The sequence below is a fragment of the Neoarius graeffei genome, chromosome 14 (genome assembly GCF_027579695.1).
Source record: "Neoarius graeffei isolate fNeoGra1 chromosome 14, fNeoGra1.pri, whole genome shotgun sequence".
NCBI classification, from domain to species: domain Eukaryota; kingdom Metazoa; phylum Chordata; class Actinopteri; order Siluriformes; family Ariidae; genus Neoarius; species Neoarius graeffei.
In genome coordinates, this window is record NC_083582.1 from 51,408,092 (window position 1) to 51,427,326 (window position 19,235).

The following is a 19,235-nucleotide window of genomic DNA, read 5'->3' on the forward strand; positions in this document are numbered from 1 at the left end:
CAAACCAGACAGTATTTGGTGGCAAAACCCTTGTTGGCAAGCACAGCGGTCAGAGGTTTCTTGTAGTTGATGACCAGGTTTGCGCACGTCAGGAGGAATTTTGGTCCACTCCTCTTTGCAGATCATCTCTAGATCATTAAAGTTTTGAGGCTGTCACTTCGCAACTCAGAGCTTCAGCTCCCTCCATAGGTTTTCTATGGGATTAAGGTCCGGAGACTGGCTAGGCCACTCCATGACCTTAATGTGCTTCTTCTTGAGCCACTCCTTTGTTGCCTTGGCTGTATGTTTTGGGTCATTGTCGTGCTGGAAGACCCATCCACAACCCATTTTCAGTGTCCTGGCAGAGGGAAGGAGGTCGTCACTCAGGATTTTACGGTACATGGCCGCGTCCATTTTTCCGTTGATGTGGTGAAGTAGTCCTGTGCCCTTAGCAGAGAAACACCCCCAAAGCATAATGTTTCCACCTCCATGTTTGACAGTGGAGATGGTGTTCTTCGGGTCATAGTCAGCAGTTTTCTTCCTCCAACCACAGCGAGTTGAGTTAATGCCAAAGAGCTCGATTTTGTTCTCATCTGACCACAGCACCTTCTCCCAGTCGCTCTCCGAATCATTCAGGTGTTCATTGGCCAACTTCAGACGGGTCTGCACATGTGCCTTCTTGAGCAGGGGGACCTTGCGGGCACTGCAGGATTTTAATCCATTACAGCGTAATGTGTTACCAATGGTTTTCTTGGTGACTGTGGTCCCAGCTGCCTTAAAATAATTCACAAGCTCCTCCTGTGTAGTTCTAGGCTGATCTCTCACCTTTCTCGTGATCATTGATAACCCACGGGGTGAGATCTTGCGTGGGGCCCCAGACCGGGGTCGATTGATGGTCATTTTGTATTTCTTCCATTTTCAAACTATTGCACCAACAGTTGTCTCCTCCTCACCCAGCTTCTTGCTTATGGTTTTGTAGCCCAGTCCAGCCTTGTGCAGCTCTACAATCTTGTCCCTGACATCCTTAGACAGCTCTTTGGTCTTTCCCATGTTGGAGAGGTTGGAGTCTGATTGATTGATTCTGTGGACAGGTGCCTTTTATACAGGTGTCAATTTAAGACAGCTGTCTTTAATACAGGTAACGAGTTGATTAGGAGTGTCTAACTGGTCTGTGGGAGCCAGAACTCTTAATGGTTGGTAGGGGATCAAATACTTATTTCACTCAACGAAATGCAAATCAATTTATATATTTTATAAAATGTGATTTTCTGGATTTTGTTTCTGATATTCTCTCCCTCACTCTTAAAATAAACCTACCCTTAAAATTATAGACTGTTCATATCTTTGCCAGTGGGCAAACTTACAAAATCAGCAAGGGATCAAATAATTATTTCCTCCACATGACACGGTCCAATTTAAGCACATCTTTTTGTGCCATGTTACTGTGTAAATAGGAGCTTTCAGAGCAGAGGAACTTTTTCATTGTGCGTAGAACTGTTGGAGGATGTTTGCCCTTTTTTGTGCATCCGCACTGAGGAACCATGACGATCATAGATCTTAGAATTCTGTTTCGAGGGATTTTTTTTTTAAGCTCTTACTTCAGGGCAAGTACTCTCACGGGCGCAGATAGAGGGGGGGACGGGGGGGATTCGTCCCACCCAGATTTAAATTCACCTCGTTCGGTCCCCCCCACTTATAGGGAGGAAAAAACGTCTATGCTGTCTTTCTTTGCGTAAGGCAAACCTCACGGAAAAATCAAAAGACTAATTACCATTCGGTTTATTGAGGTGCACAGCAGTACATACATAGTTGCAACTGCGCAGACTGCACAGGTTGCGAGCTCGAGCTTGGTTGCTATGGTTACCCACAACAAGTTTGACAGGCATATCAGGGATAGCTCCTCCTAGTTCAGGACCCCAACACGGCATGATGAAGGGTGCCAAAAGGCAGAAAACGATTGCATCGTTTTTTTTCACAAAAAAAAAACGACTGTAAGTAAACTGTGCCTTACTTTATCATATCACCTTGCAATTTTTTGATAGTCTATTCAAAGTAATGTCGTAGTGAAAGTAAAATCGTACGGGGTAGAGATGCCTTTCTGGTAGCCTCCTTCTTTCGGTGGTAGCCTGTAGATACAGTACTCAGAAGGCAGTTTTAATGTTTAATCTGGCGTTCCCTGCCATAATTTCAGCGAGCATATTGTTTCATAAGGAAACTTTGCGAAGAGTTGTTGACTGACTGCCGCTCACGCAACACACAGGCATAGTTAGAAAGTCAGGATGCACTGGTTTACACTTTACACACACGTAGCCCAGCCTTTCGCTATGTTTAACAGTTGGAACTTAGCGGTTTTAAAACTAGTTTTGCAGTTTTGCAATTTCTGTGCGTGATGATAATGTGTAAACTTTGGATTTCCATAGGCTATGTTAAAATGTTATCATTGTCCTGGCCTGCAGGTAGTTCCTGGTGATGGCAGTGAGGGAGGTGAAATAACATGTATACACACTACCGTTCAAAAGTTTGGGGTCACCCAGACAATTTTGTGTTTTCCATGAAAAGTCACACTTTTATTTACCACCATAAGTTGTAAAATGAATAGAAAATATAGTCAAGACATTTTTTCTGGCCACTTTGAGCATTTAATCGACCCCACAAATGTGATGCTCCAGAAACTCAATCTGCTCAAAGGAAGGTCAGTTTTATAGCTTCTCTAAAGAGCTAAACTGTTTTCAGCTGTGCTAACATGATTGTACAAGGGTTTTCTAATCATCCATTAGCCTTCTGAGGCAATGAGCAAACACATTGTACCATTAGAACACTGGAGTGAGAGTTGCTGGAAATGGGCCTCTATACACCTATGGAGATATTGCACCAAAAACCAGACATTTGCAGCTAGAATAGTCATTTACCACATTAGCAATGTATAGAGTGGATTTCTGATTAGTTTAAAGTGATCTTCATTGCAAAGAACAGTGCTTTTCTTTCAAAAATAAGGACATTTCAAAGTGACCCCAAACTTTTGTACGGGTGTGTGTGTGTGTGTGTGTGTGTGTGTGTGTGTGTGTGTGTGTGTAGTTATATGATGGTATGTAGTTCTCAGGGGAAATCCCCAGTGGGTAGTTCCTCTCAGTGAGTTCCTAGAACTGTTTCTAGGGTATTTTAACTATATGATACCATGTCTCTTAAATAGGATGCACTACTTTTGGTGTTGTCTTGTGTTTAGTGTGAAATGCTTGTATGTTATGTCTTGTGTTTAGTGTGGAATGTTTGTATGTTATGTGTGTCCAAGATGTTTGGGTGTTTTGTATGAGCAGAGATCACTTGACTGCAAACCAAATCTACCTTTGGGTACTAATAAAGTCAACTAACTAACTAACTGTTTGGTCTGAACGCACCTAATGCTACCATAAAAATCATCATATTTTGGATCTTTCCTCATTTTTTATTTTTTTGGGTGTAAATAGTTCCTATTTAAAGTACTGTCAGGACCTCCAGGCCTACAGTCACAAGCTTGTTATTTAAGTGTTTATTTTCACAAAGTAGGAAGCAGATTTTCAGGTTAGGGAGAGAACTTGTTGAAAGAGCCGTAGCAGTAAACTATCTGTAATGAGTTACAAGGCCTGAAGCCGGAACATCAGTCAATGAACAACAACAACAAAAAAAACACAAAACACAGAGACCATAAAACATCGACAGGTTGCTGTCTGTGTGAATGTTTATACATTTCATGTTATATGTGAAGCCTTTTTTAATGGTGCTTCATTCATTTTTGGGTTTTTTTAATGGCGCATTAGCATTTCTCTGAATCCCCGGTGTCCTGAGGCACTGTTGGTAATTATGAAGCCATGCTGGAGCTCTCAGGAGGCTGGTGTAGGGGCTATGCTGCACAATCAGACAGATTGAGGTAGTGTATTCATCACTCTGTGTGACTGCAGGAAAGGCTAGTCTAGGCCACAGTGCATGTTCACACTACACTTTGCTAAGAACGAGAGAGAAGGAAAAAGGAACATTAGAGAGTCTGGGGATTTGTTCCTATAGAGGACATGGGGAATGTGAAGGTATTTTTAAGCAGCTCTATTTCTGCTCTTCTGCTCTTGTGCCTGTTGACTTTGTTCCAGCTCAAGGCCCAGACCATTAACTTGAAGTATATTAACTGAATGTATTCAAATTGTGGTGAGGATGTGTATCTTCTGATGGTAGGCTGTGTTCTTGTTCTCCAGGGAATGAGATTTTGAGCAGCAAAATATCTCTGTCTCTTCCTTTGAGGATGAGAAGGTTTTCAGGTGCTTGTTTTCAGATGTTGTCCTTTCCTCTGTAATATAGCACGTAAGAAGCTGGAACAGATGGAGAATGGAGGCTGTGATCGGGAGGGCAGCAGCATGGGCAGTCGGTCCAGTTCTTCAGGTACACTTTAATTTTCAACTTCCAGTAATCTCAACACTGTCATAATATAAGTTCTACATTTTGTTAAAGGTCCAGAAGTTGTTTCAAATTCAAATTTGTCACATACATAATCATACAGAGTACGACATGCAGTGAAATGCTTATTGCAATGCTCTGTAGTTGTGAAGATAGTTTGGGGGGGGGAATAGTAGTTTAAAAAAAGAAAGAAAGGGAGTACAATAGAATGTAATAAATAGAATAAACTAGAAAAGCACTCGGAGAGCGCAGACCTCCGCCAAGAATCCTTTAAAAAAAATTCCGGGATCCAGACGGTGATCCGGATCACCGCCAAAATTTAATGGATTGTTACCTGTGCCCAGTCACACCTCTGGAAAAAATTTCAGAGCAATCCATTCATAACTTTTTCCGTAATGTTGCTAACAAACAAACCAACGCTACCGAAAACATAACCTCCTTGGCGGAGGTAAAAATGTGATGGAACACTCTGCAGAATATACAGTGTGTGTGTGTGTGTGTGTACAATCTGCAGTATACACTGCATTACATAGAATATGTATAAGTATATATTGCACTAAAGAGAAAAATTGAAATATGTATATTGCACTGTAATGAAGTGAAGTTATCCTGCTCACTGTAACAGGATGGATGTGCGGGCGCCACTAGGGGCAAATGGATCAGGCCAAAAACAGAGGGAGAGGACAAAAAAAAATCCAAGCAAGAGTTTTTATTTTTCAAACTTGGTGGCAATTTTTAGCAGGGCTTTGAACCGGTTCAAGGAACGAAAACGAAAACCGGGAACTTTTTCTATTTCACATGGAACAGAAACGAAACCAGAAACTTTATTATTTTTTATGTTCCGGAACAGAAACGCTTATTAAAAATAATGGTAACCGGTTAATACCGGTTTTTATTTCGTTCCTCAAAGTTTCCGTAGCCTACAAATAAAAAAGCCATTCTTCTCCTGCGCAAGTTTCTATGACCCGCTGGGGTTCACTTCCTGTGTGACGTTCGCTGACTGAATGGAGAGAGCGGGAAGGTGGACTACTATCACGTCTCCATTACTGAGTGTCTGAGCAAAGAAGAGCCTGAACGATGCAACCTCCCTATTGGCTGTTCGTAAAAATGTATCAGTTGTTGCCCTTCCCACGGGAATCATCGCGGGCTCGAGAGACGAGACCTGATGAGTTAGTTCGTTGGTAGCAGAACAAAATGTCTGGACACAAATCGGGTTTTCAGAAAAGGAAAGAAAATAAACGGAGGGTTGAAAATACAAAAAAGGAGGCAGAAAATGCAAAACGAGTTAAGGTAGGACAAATGGTTACTTTTCTGAGGCAGCCCGCCGTGGCTGCCTGCAGGCTTATTTATTATAGCCCATTTAGTTAAAATAGTTGATATAAAATGTTTATAGTTATAGTTATGTGATGGTTGTCTTTTGGGGGGGTGTTGCGCGATGTTGCACCCGGGTCCAGATTAGGGCAGAACCGGCCCTGGCTACATTTCAGGTGTAGTTTGTTTTATGAATGTATGTACTTGCATAGATGTGTACTTGGTCTTCCAATATGGCGCCTAACAAAATCTCGCGGTGCGGTGACGTCATGCGGTAGCCCTCTATAGGGCCTGACTAGCCTTTGGTAACACACTAAACGAATTCTCTTTCATTTTTGGCACTTTTTCTGTTTGTGTAGATGGGAAGACATACTGAGAATCCAAATCGCCAACATTTGAAATAATAATTGCTTTGAATTATTTCTTGTCTTATTTAATGAAGGTTGTAATAGAATTAGCCTACATTTGGCTTAAGCCGGATGAGACCGAGACATAACTTTATAGCCATTTGTTAAACAGCTGACAGGGAACGTAATTAACCGTTCCGGGAACGAAATTTTTTTGTTCTAACCGGTTCGGGAACGTCTATTTAATGGTGGAACCCAAAACCGGAAACGTTAAAATTCCATTTCTGTTCGGAACGAACCAATAGGAAAAAAATTCTGGTTCAAAGCCCTGATTTTTAGCCAAACAATGTTCAAAGCATGCTGTTCCCTCTTTTTTTTTTTTTTTTTGGTATTTTTGATATTTTTAGAAAAATAGATTTGTACAAAGATAGATTTTCAAAAAGAAAATACAAAAGTTGTCAACTAGAATGTCCCAGAAAATATTTGCTATGTCTCTTTTTAAGAGCAGAGAACCACTGGCAGCAAAGTCAATGTCAAGACAAACTCACCGCATGAGGTCAAACGCTAGATTCCAGACACAGGACTAGACTAACATACATAAAGAAGGTGACCAGCACCATTCCAACATAAAAGGGGAACACATAACAATCACTAAACACAAACAATAACATTACAGACTCTGATGCGTCATAAGAACATTCTACAACATTTAAACAACAAGTTGACAACATAAACATTAAGACTAAACATTGCAAAACATCACCGTAATACAAAGATATAGAAGCGGCTTGATCAGGGCCGTCTCCGTCTTCCCTATGACGTTCTGGCAAGATGGTCCGGAATTAAATAAATGAGTCTCTGTTTCATGTCGGCACTCTTTTGCCACCCGGGGGACGCGACAAGCCAGTTCATCACCACGGCATGCTACTTTTTTCTTTTCAGCACCTAATGGCCCTTTTCCACTACCCTTTTTCAGCTCGCTTCAGCTCACTTCAGCCCGACACGGCTCGCGTTTCGACTACCAAAAACCAGCACGACTCAGCTCGTTTCAGCCCTGCTTAGCCCCTGAAACTCGCACCGTTTTGGAGTGGGGCTGAAGCGAGCCAAACCGTGCCGAGTGAGGCTGGGGGCGTGAGCAGACACTCCCCTGTGCATTGATTGGTGAGGAGGAGTGTCTTCACATGCCCACACACGCCCCGCGAGCGCGCTGGGATCTGTAAACACCGCAAACCCGGAAGAAGAATAATTACGAATTGCGAGAATTTCTGAAGCCTTATGCGCCTCGCCTCATCTATACGCTCTTGCCAGTATCTGTTGGCGTTGTCGGTGACAACAAGCCACAGCACCAAGACCAGCAACACTAACGACTCCATGTCCTCCATGTTTATTGTTTACTGTTCGGGTCGTGAGACTACCGCTTAAAAGCTCACTGAATCAGTGACACAGAGCATCGTGGACGAGTTCGCGGAGCGCAAGGCTCATCGTATGCCCTTCAAATAATGCGCGCAGTAGGCTATTGATGTTTTATTATGAGCCATGTACAGTATGTCGCCTAATGTTTTTTTGTTTGAGTTACATATTCGTTTGAAGGACTTAATGTACAAAATAACATAGTTGCACCCCGTAGTGTTGAAATTGGTAAACACAGTGCATTCAGTGAGGTTTGCACCGCCCTCCTTTTATTTCTGACTCTTCCTGTCACCGTTGCAACCTCTGAGCGCTCATTCGTATGCCCTTCAAATAATGTGCGCAGTATAGGCTATTGATGTTTTATTATGAGCCATGTACAGTATCCTAATGTTTTTTGTTTCTGAGTTACATGTTCGTTTGAAGGACTTGATGTACTAAATAACATAGTTGCACCCGGTAGTGTTGAAATTGGTAAACACCGCAGTTGCGGACATTTTGTAGCCTAAAATGATGTTATGATAAGCTTTAATAAAGGGCCCGGTCATTTGCCCCGCCCCCGGCCCGGCTCTGACTTGTTCCGCCACTGTCACTGATGTCACTGTTTGCGCTGCTTAACGACATCACGTGACGTCCACCCACTTTCGCTAACTCCACCCAATGTGTCCACCCACTTCCAGCCAGCACGGTTCAGCGCGGTTGTAGTCGAAATGCAACTCCAACAGCCCCGCTCAGCCCGACTCAGCTCGACTCGGCACGGCACGGCTCAGCCGCGTTTGTAGTGGAAAAGCGGCATAAGTCTCTGCAGCAACTTGGTACATTAAAAAGAAACATTAGAAATAGTCTGTGTTGCGTTTTTCTTTCCATAAATGTCTTTGGTGAAACAGTGTTCATGTGCAAAAGAGTACCAGCAAAGTTTAGCGTCTTAGCGTTTAGCTCCATGTTTCTGGAGTTGCCAGTCGGTGTGTGTGTGTTTAGGCACAGGTAGGCAGTGAAACAAGGGCTGCCTCGCAGCCGCGAGGCAAGGGAAATGTGCGGTCCGTCCGTGACCGTCACACTCGCATAAGAGTTGTTTCTATCTTTTTGGTTGTGAGCCTGTATGCCTTTCATCTACTTCTTGAAGCATCCTGGTTTTATGTTCTTGGTGTGAGTGATTGCCATCTGCTGTGTGAGGCTGATTGTTATTCCCCGTATGGTGTGACTGTCACTTGAGTGCATTCAGCAAGACTTTGTTTCCATTCTTTCTCAGTATGTTTTAGGTGACTTTCTGTCTGTCTCTCAGGCTCTCTTAATGCTCGAGGCAGCAGTATGGACGATCGTTCTCCTGAGAACCAGTCGGGTTCGTCTGTGGTGGTGGTGGACAGCTTTCCAGAGGTGGACAAGGCTGTGTTGGTGGAGCGTATCGTACGGCTGCAGAAAGCCCATGCACGCAAGAACGAGAAAATCGAATTCTTGGAGGACCACATCAAGCAGCTTGTGGAAGAGATCAGGAAAAAGACAAAGTGAGTGAGATAGCGTGTAATCTAATATAGGCGTGAGCAAATCAACTACTTTCCAGTCTCTATCTAAACAGCACCAACAACTGTCAGAGAAGCTGTTTGTTTCCTTTACTTATTTTCAGTTGATCCCTTTCCAACTCCTATTCCTCAAGGTAGCTGAGTAACACATACATACACAATTACTATTACTGACTTGTACAGTCTCCTTTAATTATATACGCTTCTCACACTCCGTTTCCACCTGGGCCATGTTGGCTTTTTTTGTGAATCCTTGATGGGCCATAAACTAAAGCTAATGGATTTTTTTTGGGGGGGTGGTGGTTAAGATCAGGGGGCCAATTTACAGTTTATATTGATGATATATATATTTTTTTCATAATGATGTCAAATTGTATTCATTCCACTCTTTTATTGTAGCAGTAGAGAAGAAATACTGACTCTTTTGTCCTCAGTCTTCTTCCTGTCTGGACTTTACTCTCCATCACCACATTTTTTAACATTTTGTACGAGATCACTACATTAGGTGATGCATTTCGGTATTTGAGGTCAATGAAAATATCAAAGGCCAGTTAACGCTGGATGTGTGTCATGTTTAAGTTATTATACAGGACAGATTTTGGTCCACTGTGAGATGTGCATATGATTCCTGGACATGGACCTCAAGTACTCGAATTGCATTGTAATGTTTAATTTGCCTGTTCTTATCAACCACATGACTCCATTTGATTGTCTTATTGGCACAGTATAAAGTAATGAGTGCTGTGATTATGGATGCATTCTGTTGGTAGACACTTATTCTTCACTTTTGATGAGTAGTGGTTTTTTTTTTTTCTCTCTTCTCTTTTCTCCACTGGTAGAAGCTCCTGCCTCATTGGCATGCTGTAGAAATCCAGATCTTTCAGCTTCCAGTGAATACATCACGGCTTCTTTGTTTCATTTAAGCTTTGCAGCCTCTTGGTAACATGACAAGCGACATTTTGATGTTCGCAAGATTAAAGAAAAGAGAGAAGCTGGTGAGAGAATGGCTATTTTTAGCTGCCGTAACAAGTGATAACGGGAATGAATTTGTTTTCAAGGACATTCCACAACATTAAATGCAACTATAAATGGATAACAAGTATGACGTGTCATTCTTTACTAAAAAAGAAGATTGTAATCATTGCCAAATTGCTGTGGTATGAGTACGAAAACACCTTATCTGATTTTCCTATAACAGAACGCTGTGTCGTGTGTTGTTCCTTACTTATTTTATCGCCAAACTAAAGATCGAGTTTATAGTCTTCCAAATGGTGTTTAAAAGTATGTCTATATATGTAGTTAATTCTGTTTATGTAGTTATGGTGATATTCTGATTCAAGTTATGAAGCGTTATCTTTTTTTTGTGTGTGTGCGCGTGCGCAAAATTGGAAACTAACTAGATGCGAATATTTGATTAAATAAAGAGACCAGCTGAATCGAGGCAGCCTTCTTTGGGAAGTTTTGTTCTGACAAAATCTGAAAAGATCATTTATGAAATCCAGGTTTAAATTATTACAATATACAGTGGCTTCCATGATTATTGACACCACTTGTAAAGATTTGTTTAAAAAAAAAAATGGCAGGGGGGAGGAAATGTTAGAAAAAATCCCAAAATAACTTCATCTTGCACTGAAAAAAATGAGGAAAAATCCAACCTTTTAATTGAAATAAATGTATTCAGTGAAAAAACAAATCCCTTATCAAGAAATAATTTCAGCAAAAACATGTGCCACTATTATTGGCACCCCTGCATTTAATACTTTGTACAACCTCCCTTTGCCAGTAAAACAGCATGGAGTCTTCTTCTATAACATTTTATAATGTTGGAGATACAGAGCAGGGCATCTGAGACCATTCCTCTTTACGCACTCTCTCCAGATCATCCAGGGTCCTCGGCCCTCTCTTGTGCACTCTCCTCTTCAGCTCAATACTCAGGTTTTCAGTGGGGTCAGGGGATTATAAATTGTCTGTTATCAAGGGAGCTCCTAACACCCTGCCATTTATCAGTGTAATGGCATTTTATATGACGTGTCCCATAAACAGCAATGTCTGGGATTTTTTTTTGGTCAATTCTAAAACGATTCAATTGATGCTCTGAAAAATCAGGCATTCATTGTTTGACCGCTAGCCTGACTGCTAGACCGTTCTGTAGAAGTCAGTCATTCACAGCTTTGATTTCACATGTTGACATGGATAAAGCTGCATTGCTCTTTTTAGCCTTTTGTCTGTCCTAATTCCTGATGCCTGTCACCTATAAGATGACAGAGACACTGAAACAGCCTTTTGTCTAGCTGTGGGGAATAAATATGGGGGAAAAAAAAAAAAATATATATATATATATATATATATATATATATATATATATATATATATAAATAATATCTTGCGCATTGTTTTCCTCTTGCTTACTTTGAGTTAATAAGATGACATCTAGAGAAGTCAGTGTTACCCAAACACAGAATTGCCTCATATGTATTGGTGTGTGTATAAATAGCTGTCCGTTATGGGGAAATGATGTATAACAGAGATTCCTAATTATCCCTCATACCTTATTTATATACCTGGCAAGAATGCAGAATCAAGTTTCAAATGTGGACAAAGAAATATGGAACTATTTCACAGTGCCTGTCTGTAAATGTAACTCTGAAGATAGTGCCACATTTCTCCAAAGAGAGAAACTAAAGATGATATTATAAAGGGCCAGATATTAGTCTCTCGAATGTTCCATGGCATATTTGATTTTGCAGATGCTTTTTTTTTTAAAATTCGAACTGTAAATATGTTCGACTCGAAGAATGGCTAAAAATCGGCATGAACTATATACAAGTGAAAATACATTCTCCTTATAGGTGCTTTTTATATTGTACGTAATAAAATGATTAGTATCGTACAAAGAGCATGATTATAATTGTTCATTGATATGTACCGTATATGGTTACGGTTCAAGTGTATCTCAATTTTTTAAATGTTTAAAATCGGAATTTTGTCATTTGCATATTTCTGGTTTAGTTTCTGAAATGCATATGCAGTTCTAAGTAGATTGCTTCTGTCCTTTCTTTCTCCTGCTGCTCTTGTTGCTACAGCGGAGAATCAGGCCACTGCCATCCTGCCCTGGCTTTATATAGTAACAGAGTGAAATAATTTCAGGACATATCGCCAATGGTTCTGAACTACCATCAGAAAGCAGTGTTAAAGGAACAGTCCACCGTACTTCCATAATGAAATATGCTCTTATCTGAATTGAGACGAGCTGCTCCGTACCTCTCCGAGCTTTGCGCAACCTCCCAGTCAGTCAGACGCAGTCAGACGCGCTGTCACTCCTGTTAGCAATGTAGCTACAAGTTCAGTTACACAAATTGAAACATAGCGATTTTCTATGCTATGGAAAGTCCGCACTATAATGACAGACGTACTAACACCTTCTGCGCGCTTCGGCAGCGCGTTGATATGGAGCTCAGATATCAATGCGCTGCCGAAGCGCGCAGAAGGTGTTAGTACGCCTGTCATTATAGTGCGGACTTTCCATAGCATAGAAAATCGCTACGTTTCAATTTGTGTAACTGAACTTGTTTCATGTCACTGGTCATATAAACCTATGGAAACAGGAAAAACGCGGAAGAGTTTGGTCGCATCTAACTACAGCCCCAAAAAATACCATTGGCCATACTGAGCCTAGCTACATTGCTAACAGGAGTGACGGCGCGTCTGACTGCGTCTGACTGACTGGGAGGTCGCGCAAAGCTCGGAGAGGTACGGAGCAGCTTGTCTCAATTCAGATAAGAGCATATTTCATTATGGAAGTACGGTGGACTGTTCCTTTAAGATGTCAAATAATAATGACGTGGGCAATAAGCCAATTATACTAAAACTAACTGAACTGCTGTTTTTGTTTGCATATGAGTCATGATGTGTTCTATACAAAATTTAATTTCTTTTCATTTTGTTTTGTTAAATACTGCCATAATGGAAATTGGGTCCAAATGGACCCTAGATAAATTTAAGGTAAGCCGATCTGTTTTTGTAGTAGTGAGTGATGGCTTGATGGAATTTTGTATTTTTGCACCACCTACTCTATCAGTGCTTCCCCCATTTTTAGCTTGTGCTCTAGAATATGAAATGTTAGCCTTCCCTCTCTGTTTTAGATAGTTGGGACATTTCCTGATGTATCTGATTACCCTTTTTTTTTTTTTTTTTAATTACAAACTGTCAATGCCCCATCATTTGGGGAGTTCACCCTCTCCATGTATGCCCTCCAATGTCCTTGTCTCGAAACATGGTCTGAATAAAGCGTTAAAACTGAATTGGGTGTTATTTGGGCCATGCGTCACCGTGGTTAAAAAAGGTTCAGAATGAGGTGAAATGGGAGAGATGCTTATTTTCATGTTCGTTTTCTACATATTAAAAGGTCGGCAATAATGGCAGTAACAATAATGATTTCGAATTTCCATCAGCACAATGCTACTCTCTATTCAGTTTCAAATTGAGCCACTTTTTTTTTTTTTTTTTAGGGGTACAATTCAATCTGAAGATTTGATCTTTTTATTAAAATGCACTCAGAAGATGCAATGGTTCTTTCTGGAGTTCTCACCTGGCTGGTTTGTCTAACAAATACGAACAGCCTCAGTAGGAATTTAATTTGTCTTTGCATGTATTTTTCATCATATATTAGCTTATGCCTTTGTGTAATGGAAAACAAGGCTTCCTGCTATCACAGTGCCTTTAGGAAGCCACTCTGGCTATATGAGTTTAATCATGATGGTGGGTTTGTCTGAGCTTGCCAAGTTTTGGATTACTTGCAGTTTATTGCAGCTTTATGTCCTGAAGAGAAAGAGATGAGGTACATTGATTTGGTGATTAATGCTCTGTGACGACTACTTCTGCTGTGTCCTGGTTCATTTAATGTCTTTAGCTTGGCCTCTTCCCTTAGAGGTGTTAGTAGCACAACAGCCATTAGAGCCTTTATAATAATGTATCACTGTCTGTGAAGTGTGTGTATGCTCTGCTGTTGTGACGGTATTTGCTATGTGTCCTGCAGAATTATCCAGAGCTATGTGCTGAGGGAGGAGTCTGGGGCACTCTCGTCAGAGGCGTCAGATTTTAACAAAGCCCACTTGAGTAAGAGAGGGGGCATCATGGCCTCTCTATACACATCACACCCTGCTGACAGTGGACTCACCCTTGACCTCTCGCTGGAGATCAACAGGAAGCTCCAGGCAGTACTGGAGGATACGCTGCTCAAGAACATCACACTGAAGGTAACATGGTGTGCCTTAATCAGCATGGACTCTAAACACTTGTTTTTTGTCTGCTTGTTCCTCCCAACTCCATGATGTGTTGCGTGGTATCATGTCTCAGTAAGTGGTAATTTGCCTATATGTTATTCACTTGGAGAACTGATATCATTCAGCTGCCTCTCGGTATTTTCTGATGTAATCACAGTTTTCTGTGGCTGGGAAGGCGATAGCTATCATAAACAAAGCACATTAAGCAGTGATTGACTAATGATGCATACTGACTACATTCCCACACTGGACGGACTGCTGGGAGTATGCACATTAGACATGAAGCAGCAGGGTAGAGGAAAAACTCCATGTCATGGACACAGCCCTATGCAGACTAAAGGCTCGTGGTCATGGAAACGTATCGGTGGTAAGATCAAGGTGGATTAAAGGGATGTTTACTCAGAGTACGTGTTCAGTTGTAATCGGAAACATCAGAAAGATTATTCAGGGCTGTGAAAAATCCGCGGAATTCCGCGAATTTGGCCGCCAAAAATATCATTTTAGTAACTCATCTCATCTCATTTATCTCTAGCCGCTTTATCCTTCTACAGGGTTGCAGGCAAGCTGGAGCCTATCCCAGCTGACTACGGACGAAGGGCGGGGTACACCCTGGACAAGTCGCCAGGTCATCACAGGGCTGACACATAGACACAGACAACCATTCACACTCACATTCACACCTACGGTCAATTTAGAGTCACCAGTTAACCTAACCTGCATGTCTTTGGACTGTGGGGGAAACCGGAGCACCCGGAGGAAACCCACGCGGACACGGGGAGGACATGCAAACTCCACACAGAAGGGCCCTCGCCGGCCCCGGGGCTCGAACCCAGGACCTTATTGCTGTGAGGCGACAGCGCTAACCACTACACCACCGTGCCGCCCCTAGTAACTCATCTAATTTTGCAATAAAAATGGGGGGGGGGTAAGGTTTCTTTTGCGACAATGACAGACCGGTTTACGGCATTTGCACCGTGCTTACAAACCACGGCACGAATCTTGTGCTCTTTAAACACGCTTTCGATATCAACGGTTTTGAAAAGGAGAATTTCACGGTATGTCCATGTCACGGAGGGACATCGTTCAGAGGGAGGATGGTGAGACCGACGATGTCAAAAACATTTGACAAGGAAAACGTCATCAAAAATCCATGGAATTGGCGATGGCTGGAGTTTAAAGTCGGTAGTGAATGAGCACATACGGAAGATAAAAGAACCGGGGAAAGCTTACTGCATCTTGTGCCATCAGGATGTTAAGTACGGTTCTGGTGGAAGAACACGTTTGGTTGACCTTGTTAAAGGAAAAAAACATGTGGAATTGGTGAAATTGAAGCTGTCGAACTATAGATTACCAGGTAGACCATCTTGTTCACATTTATATATTCAATTAATAATAATAATAATCAGTTCAAATTAAATGGCATGGTTGAGAAAATATTTGATTTCAGGAGATGCTTCAAATCTATCAATATACACAATCTGCTCAGCTTCTGGGGCCCTGCGGGCTCCAGGCCCCCGGCTCCTGGGGGGCTGCTCCCCCCAGACCCCCTGCTAAAATTGTTTCCTCGGATTTTGTCATTTCTATTTCACAGCCCTGATTATTACATGGGGAAGCCGTGGCCTAATGGTTAGAGGAGTAGGTTTGGAATGGTTGAAGTGCCCTTGAGCAAGGCACCTAACCCCCAACTGCTCCCAGGCTGCTCTAGGCATGTTGTACATTGCTTTGGATAAGAGCGTCTGCTAAATGCCTGCAATGCGATGCACTCGATGTTCTCCAGTCATCTCCAGCCCAAGGTTGTGAGCTGCTCGCACCGTATGAAAATAATCAGCCTTGGTGACTCTGTCGGAACATATACATAGTGCTCACTCGAGCACAAACAGTACTTGTAATTGTAAGTAATACTTGCAATAAATGTTTTTTCTTATTCCTGCTGATCATTATAGGGTAATGTACGTGTGTGTATGCCCTGCCTATAGAGTGTGTGCACGTGACGTCACGTGATATTTGTTTATCTGCCATCTTGGACGGCATGGCCGCGCATAGAACTTAGACGAACCCGTTCTAATTATCAAGTGTGTGGGAGTAGATCTTTCGAGAATGGTTATATCTTGTTCAGCATTTGGTTGTACCAATAGACAGGGCCAAAAGGAGGGCCTGTCATTTTATAGATTCCCCGCAGACGAGGAGAGACGCGCAAAATGGGTGTCCGCTGCACCACCTGTCACCAAGTTGTGATCAAAAAAATATAACTAGTTTTCACATGGACATGTAATATTAATGTTCTTAATAAAATATGTATACAAATGCATAACTTGTTTATAAAGTTCTTCCTATCAGATTGTGTAAAGTACTGAAAAGATAGCGGTCTCATTTCATCTCATTATCTGTAGCCGCTTTATCCTGTTCTACAGGGTCGCAGGCAAGCTGGAGCCTATCCCAGCTGACTACGGGCGAAAGGCGGGGTACACCCTGGACAAGTCGCCAGGTCATCACAGGGCTGACACAGAGACACAGACAACCATTCACACTCACATTCACACCTACGGTCAATTTAGAGTCACCAGTTAACCTAACCTGCATGTCTTTGGACTGTGGGGGAAACCGGAGCACCCGGAGGAAACCCACGTGGACACGGGGAGAACATGCAAACTCCACACAGAAAGGCCCTCGCCGGCCACGGGGCTCGAACCCGGACCTTCTTGCTGTGAGGCGACAGCGCTAACCACTACACCACCGTGCCGCCCCAAAGATAGCGGTGATTTGTGATATTTTTTTTCAGACAAAAACATACATATTTACAACCCTGTCATTATCTCGAACTGAGTTTAGATTTCGAACATTCTTACGATAAAACGTCCTGCATATTCTCTTTATGATAAACGTCTTAATGCTGCTTACCCGTGAGGTTATCAAGTAGACATTCTTCTTCGGAACCTTCCAGAGGTATAGTTGGGATACCCATCCCACAACAAAATATTTATAAGCTTCCAGGCTCTTGTAAGCTCTGAGGGCTTTGCCAGTGTAACACGATTCATGATTAATGAGAAAATTGTAAATGTCGTGGTAGGCCAGATCGGGCAAATCGCCGGCACCGCAGCTCCGAATTTCCCTGAACAAGGATTGCGGCAAGTTGTACGGATCTGCTATCCCCAACCTGGAACACTTTTCCACGTAACGCTGCCTCATGTCACCTTCAAGATGCTGAACAAACTTAGACAAGTTATCGCGCAATGTAGATGGGGTATTTTCCGAATTTTCTTGGGGATTACTCCCTGGATCCATTACGCTCGCGCAAGGTAAACAATCCTGAAGCCGTCCAATATGGCGGAGTAAACACGGACGGGTCACGTGACTGCACATCCTCTATACAACACGCTCTCTCTGTGACATTCTGTTATGGTATTATTGCTGCCATGCTGGACACACACGGTGCAGTTCAATTTAGAAAATCTTGATTTTGAGAGATTACAGGTTCAGTCTCTCTTTCAAATCTCTCTTCGTTTCTATTTCTGCAACCTTGCTGCATGTCGCACAGAAACACCTCACAACAATGTGATGTTTTCCTCTGCAGGAGAATCTCCAGACCTTGGGTTCAGAGATCGAGAGACTGATTCAGCAACAGCGACCAGGTGAACCCAGTGTCAGGAGAAAATGACAGTGCTCTCAGCAGAGTCACTGCAGGACATCAAAAATGTGGAAGTTTACAAGCATTCAGGTGCTCTGAAGCACCAGGGATTTCCCAGGAGGCTGGCAGGGGAAAAAAAGAAAAGAAAAAGACACATATAGATATGTTCCCATATTCTGTGTGCCAAGCTGGGAAAGGAGAAAGGCATACCACAAAGAAAGTGACCTCATGGAGGACTTGAGTCCTCTCCGTCTGCTTGGCGTCACTGTCCTTCCATCATCACTCCCCTGTCCGGCGTGAGGTGCTCCATCGAATGTAACGCTGTTCCTGCTCTCCAGAGTTCAGAAAGAATTGCACACTTCAAAACAGTGATTTGTTAAATGTATAAAGCTTTGGATAATGACTGACTTAATGATTGAGTACATGTATGCAATGAAGGAACTTCCATTTTCCTCTAAAGAGCTTGACCTTAATGATTTGAGAAAATGAGACTTCAGCAGGTAATGGTGAATTTTGAAAACAGAAGACATCTTTAGACTTGCTCCACATCATTATCTTGCTGAATAAAGGCCACTGCTTCTTTTTCTGGCCTCTTATACTTCCGTGCCAATTACTGAATGTGTAAAGTGGAGACACTAATGTATACTCCCACGTGGTGGCTTGAGAAAGGGGACATTTTTTTTGCCGCAAGGTTTTCTTTCTGCCAGATGCCATTTTCTCTCTGCAGGCCGGCTGAAGCACTTAAAAAAAAAAAAAAAATAGGCCAGATATTACATTGCATGCACTTTTTTTCACCCCCAATATTCGGTGTCTTGGCAAAGTATAAAGCAGATTAATCTTAACTTCATTGGAGATAATTGGATATAATTAGCATTGGTCTTTTTAATAAGTGAGCTTTTTTTCCTGGTCTAAATTAAGTTCTTAGTAAATCAATGTTATGTTTTTATCCTGCCTACTGAAATAAATTGAATGTCTGTCTGCCATTTGTTATATTAGAAAAACAGTCAGGATTTATATTTTCACTTTTCTCCTCCCTCTCACTGTTTGTGTTTCTGTGTGTAAAGCTGTTGGGAGGCTTAATTAAAGAGGTAGTTTGAAGGGATCAGTGGAAAAGCGAGATTAATATTAGTAAATTGTGGAAATAAGTGCAATTCTGGTCTTTCCTTCGCTTTGTGGTGAGAGGAAGGAGGGTTGGGGGGTTGTTTTTCCCCAAAACAGGCCTGAGCTGTGATCCCCACAGCAACTGTCCCATTTAAGGCCCTAAAAAGAATGAATTTGTGACAGTAAATTCCTTTGGTGGGATGAAGCCAGACTGTATGCTTTGTACAAGCTGTATTCGGACTGCCTG

General features: G+C 42.1%; 1 protein-coding gene across 1 annotated transcript in view; it reads left to right on the forward strand.

Moving 5' to 3' along the window:
* ccdc186 (coiled-coil domain-containing protein 186) overlaps positions 1–18,470 on the forward strand; it is a 58,822-nt gene extending 40,352 nt beyond the window's left edge. Inside the window, exons 13-16 of the mRNA XM_060939929.1 lie at positions 4,303–4,383; positions 8,746–8,965; positions 14,016–14,235; positions 17,834–18,470. Of these exons, the coding sequence (XP_060795912.1) occupies positions 4,303–4,383; positions 8,746–8,965; positions 14,016–14,235; positions 17,834–17,917 (605 nt within the window). The 3' untranslated portion in view covers positions 17,918–18,470. The remainder of the gene's footprint in view (positions 1–4,302; positions 4,384–8,745; positions 8,966–14,015; positions 14,236–17,833) is intronic.
* The last annotated feature ends 765 nt before the right edge of the window (positions 18,471–19,235 follow it).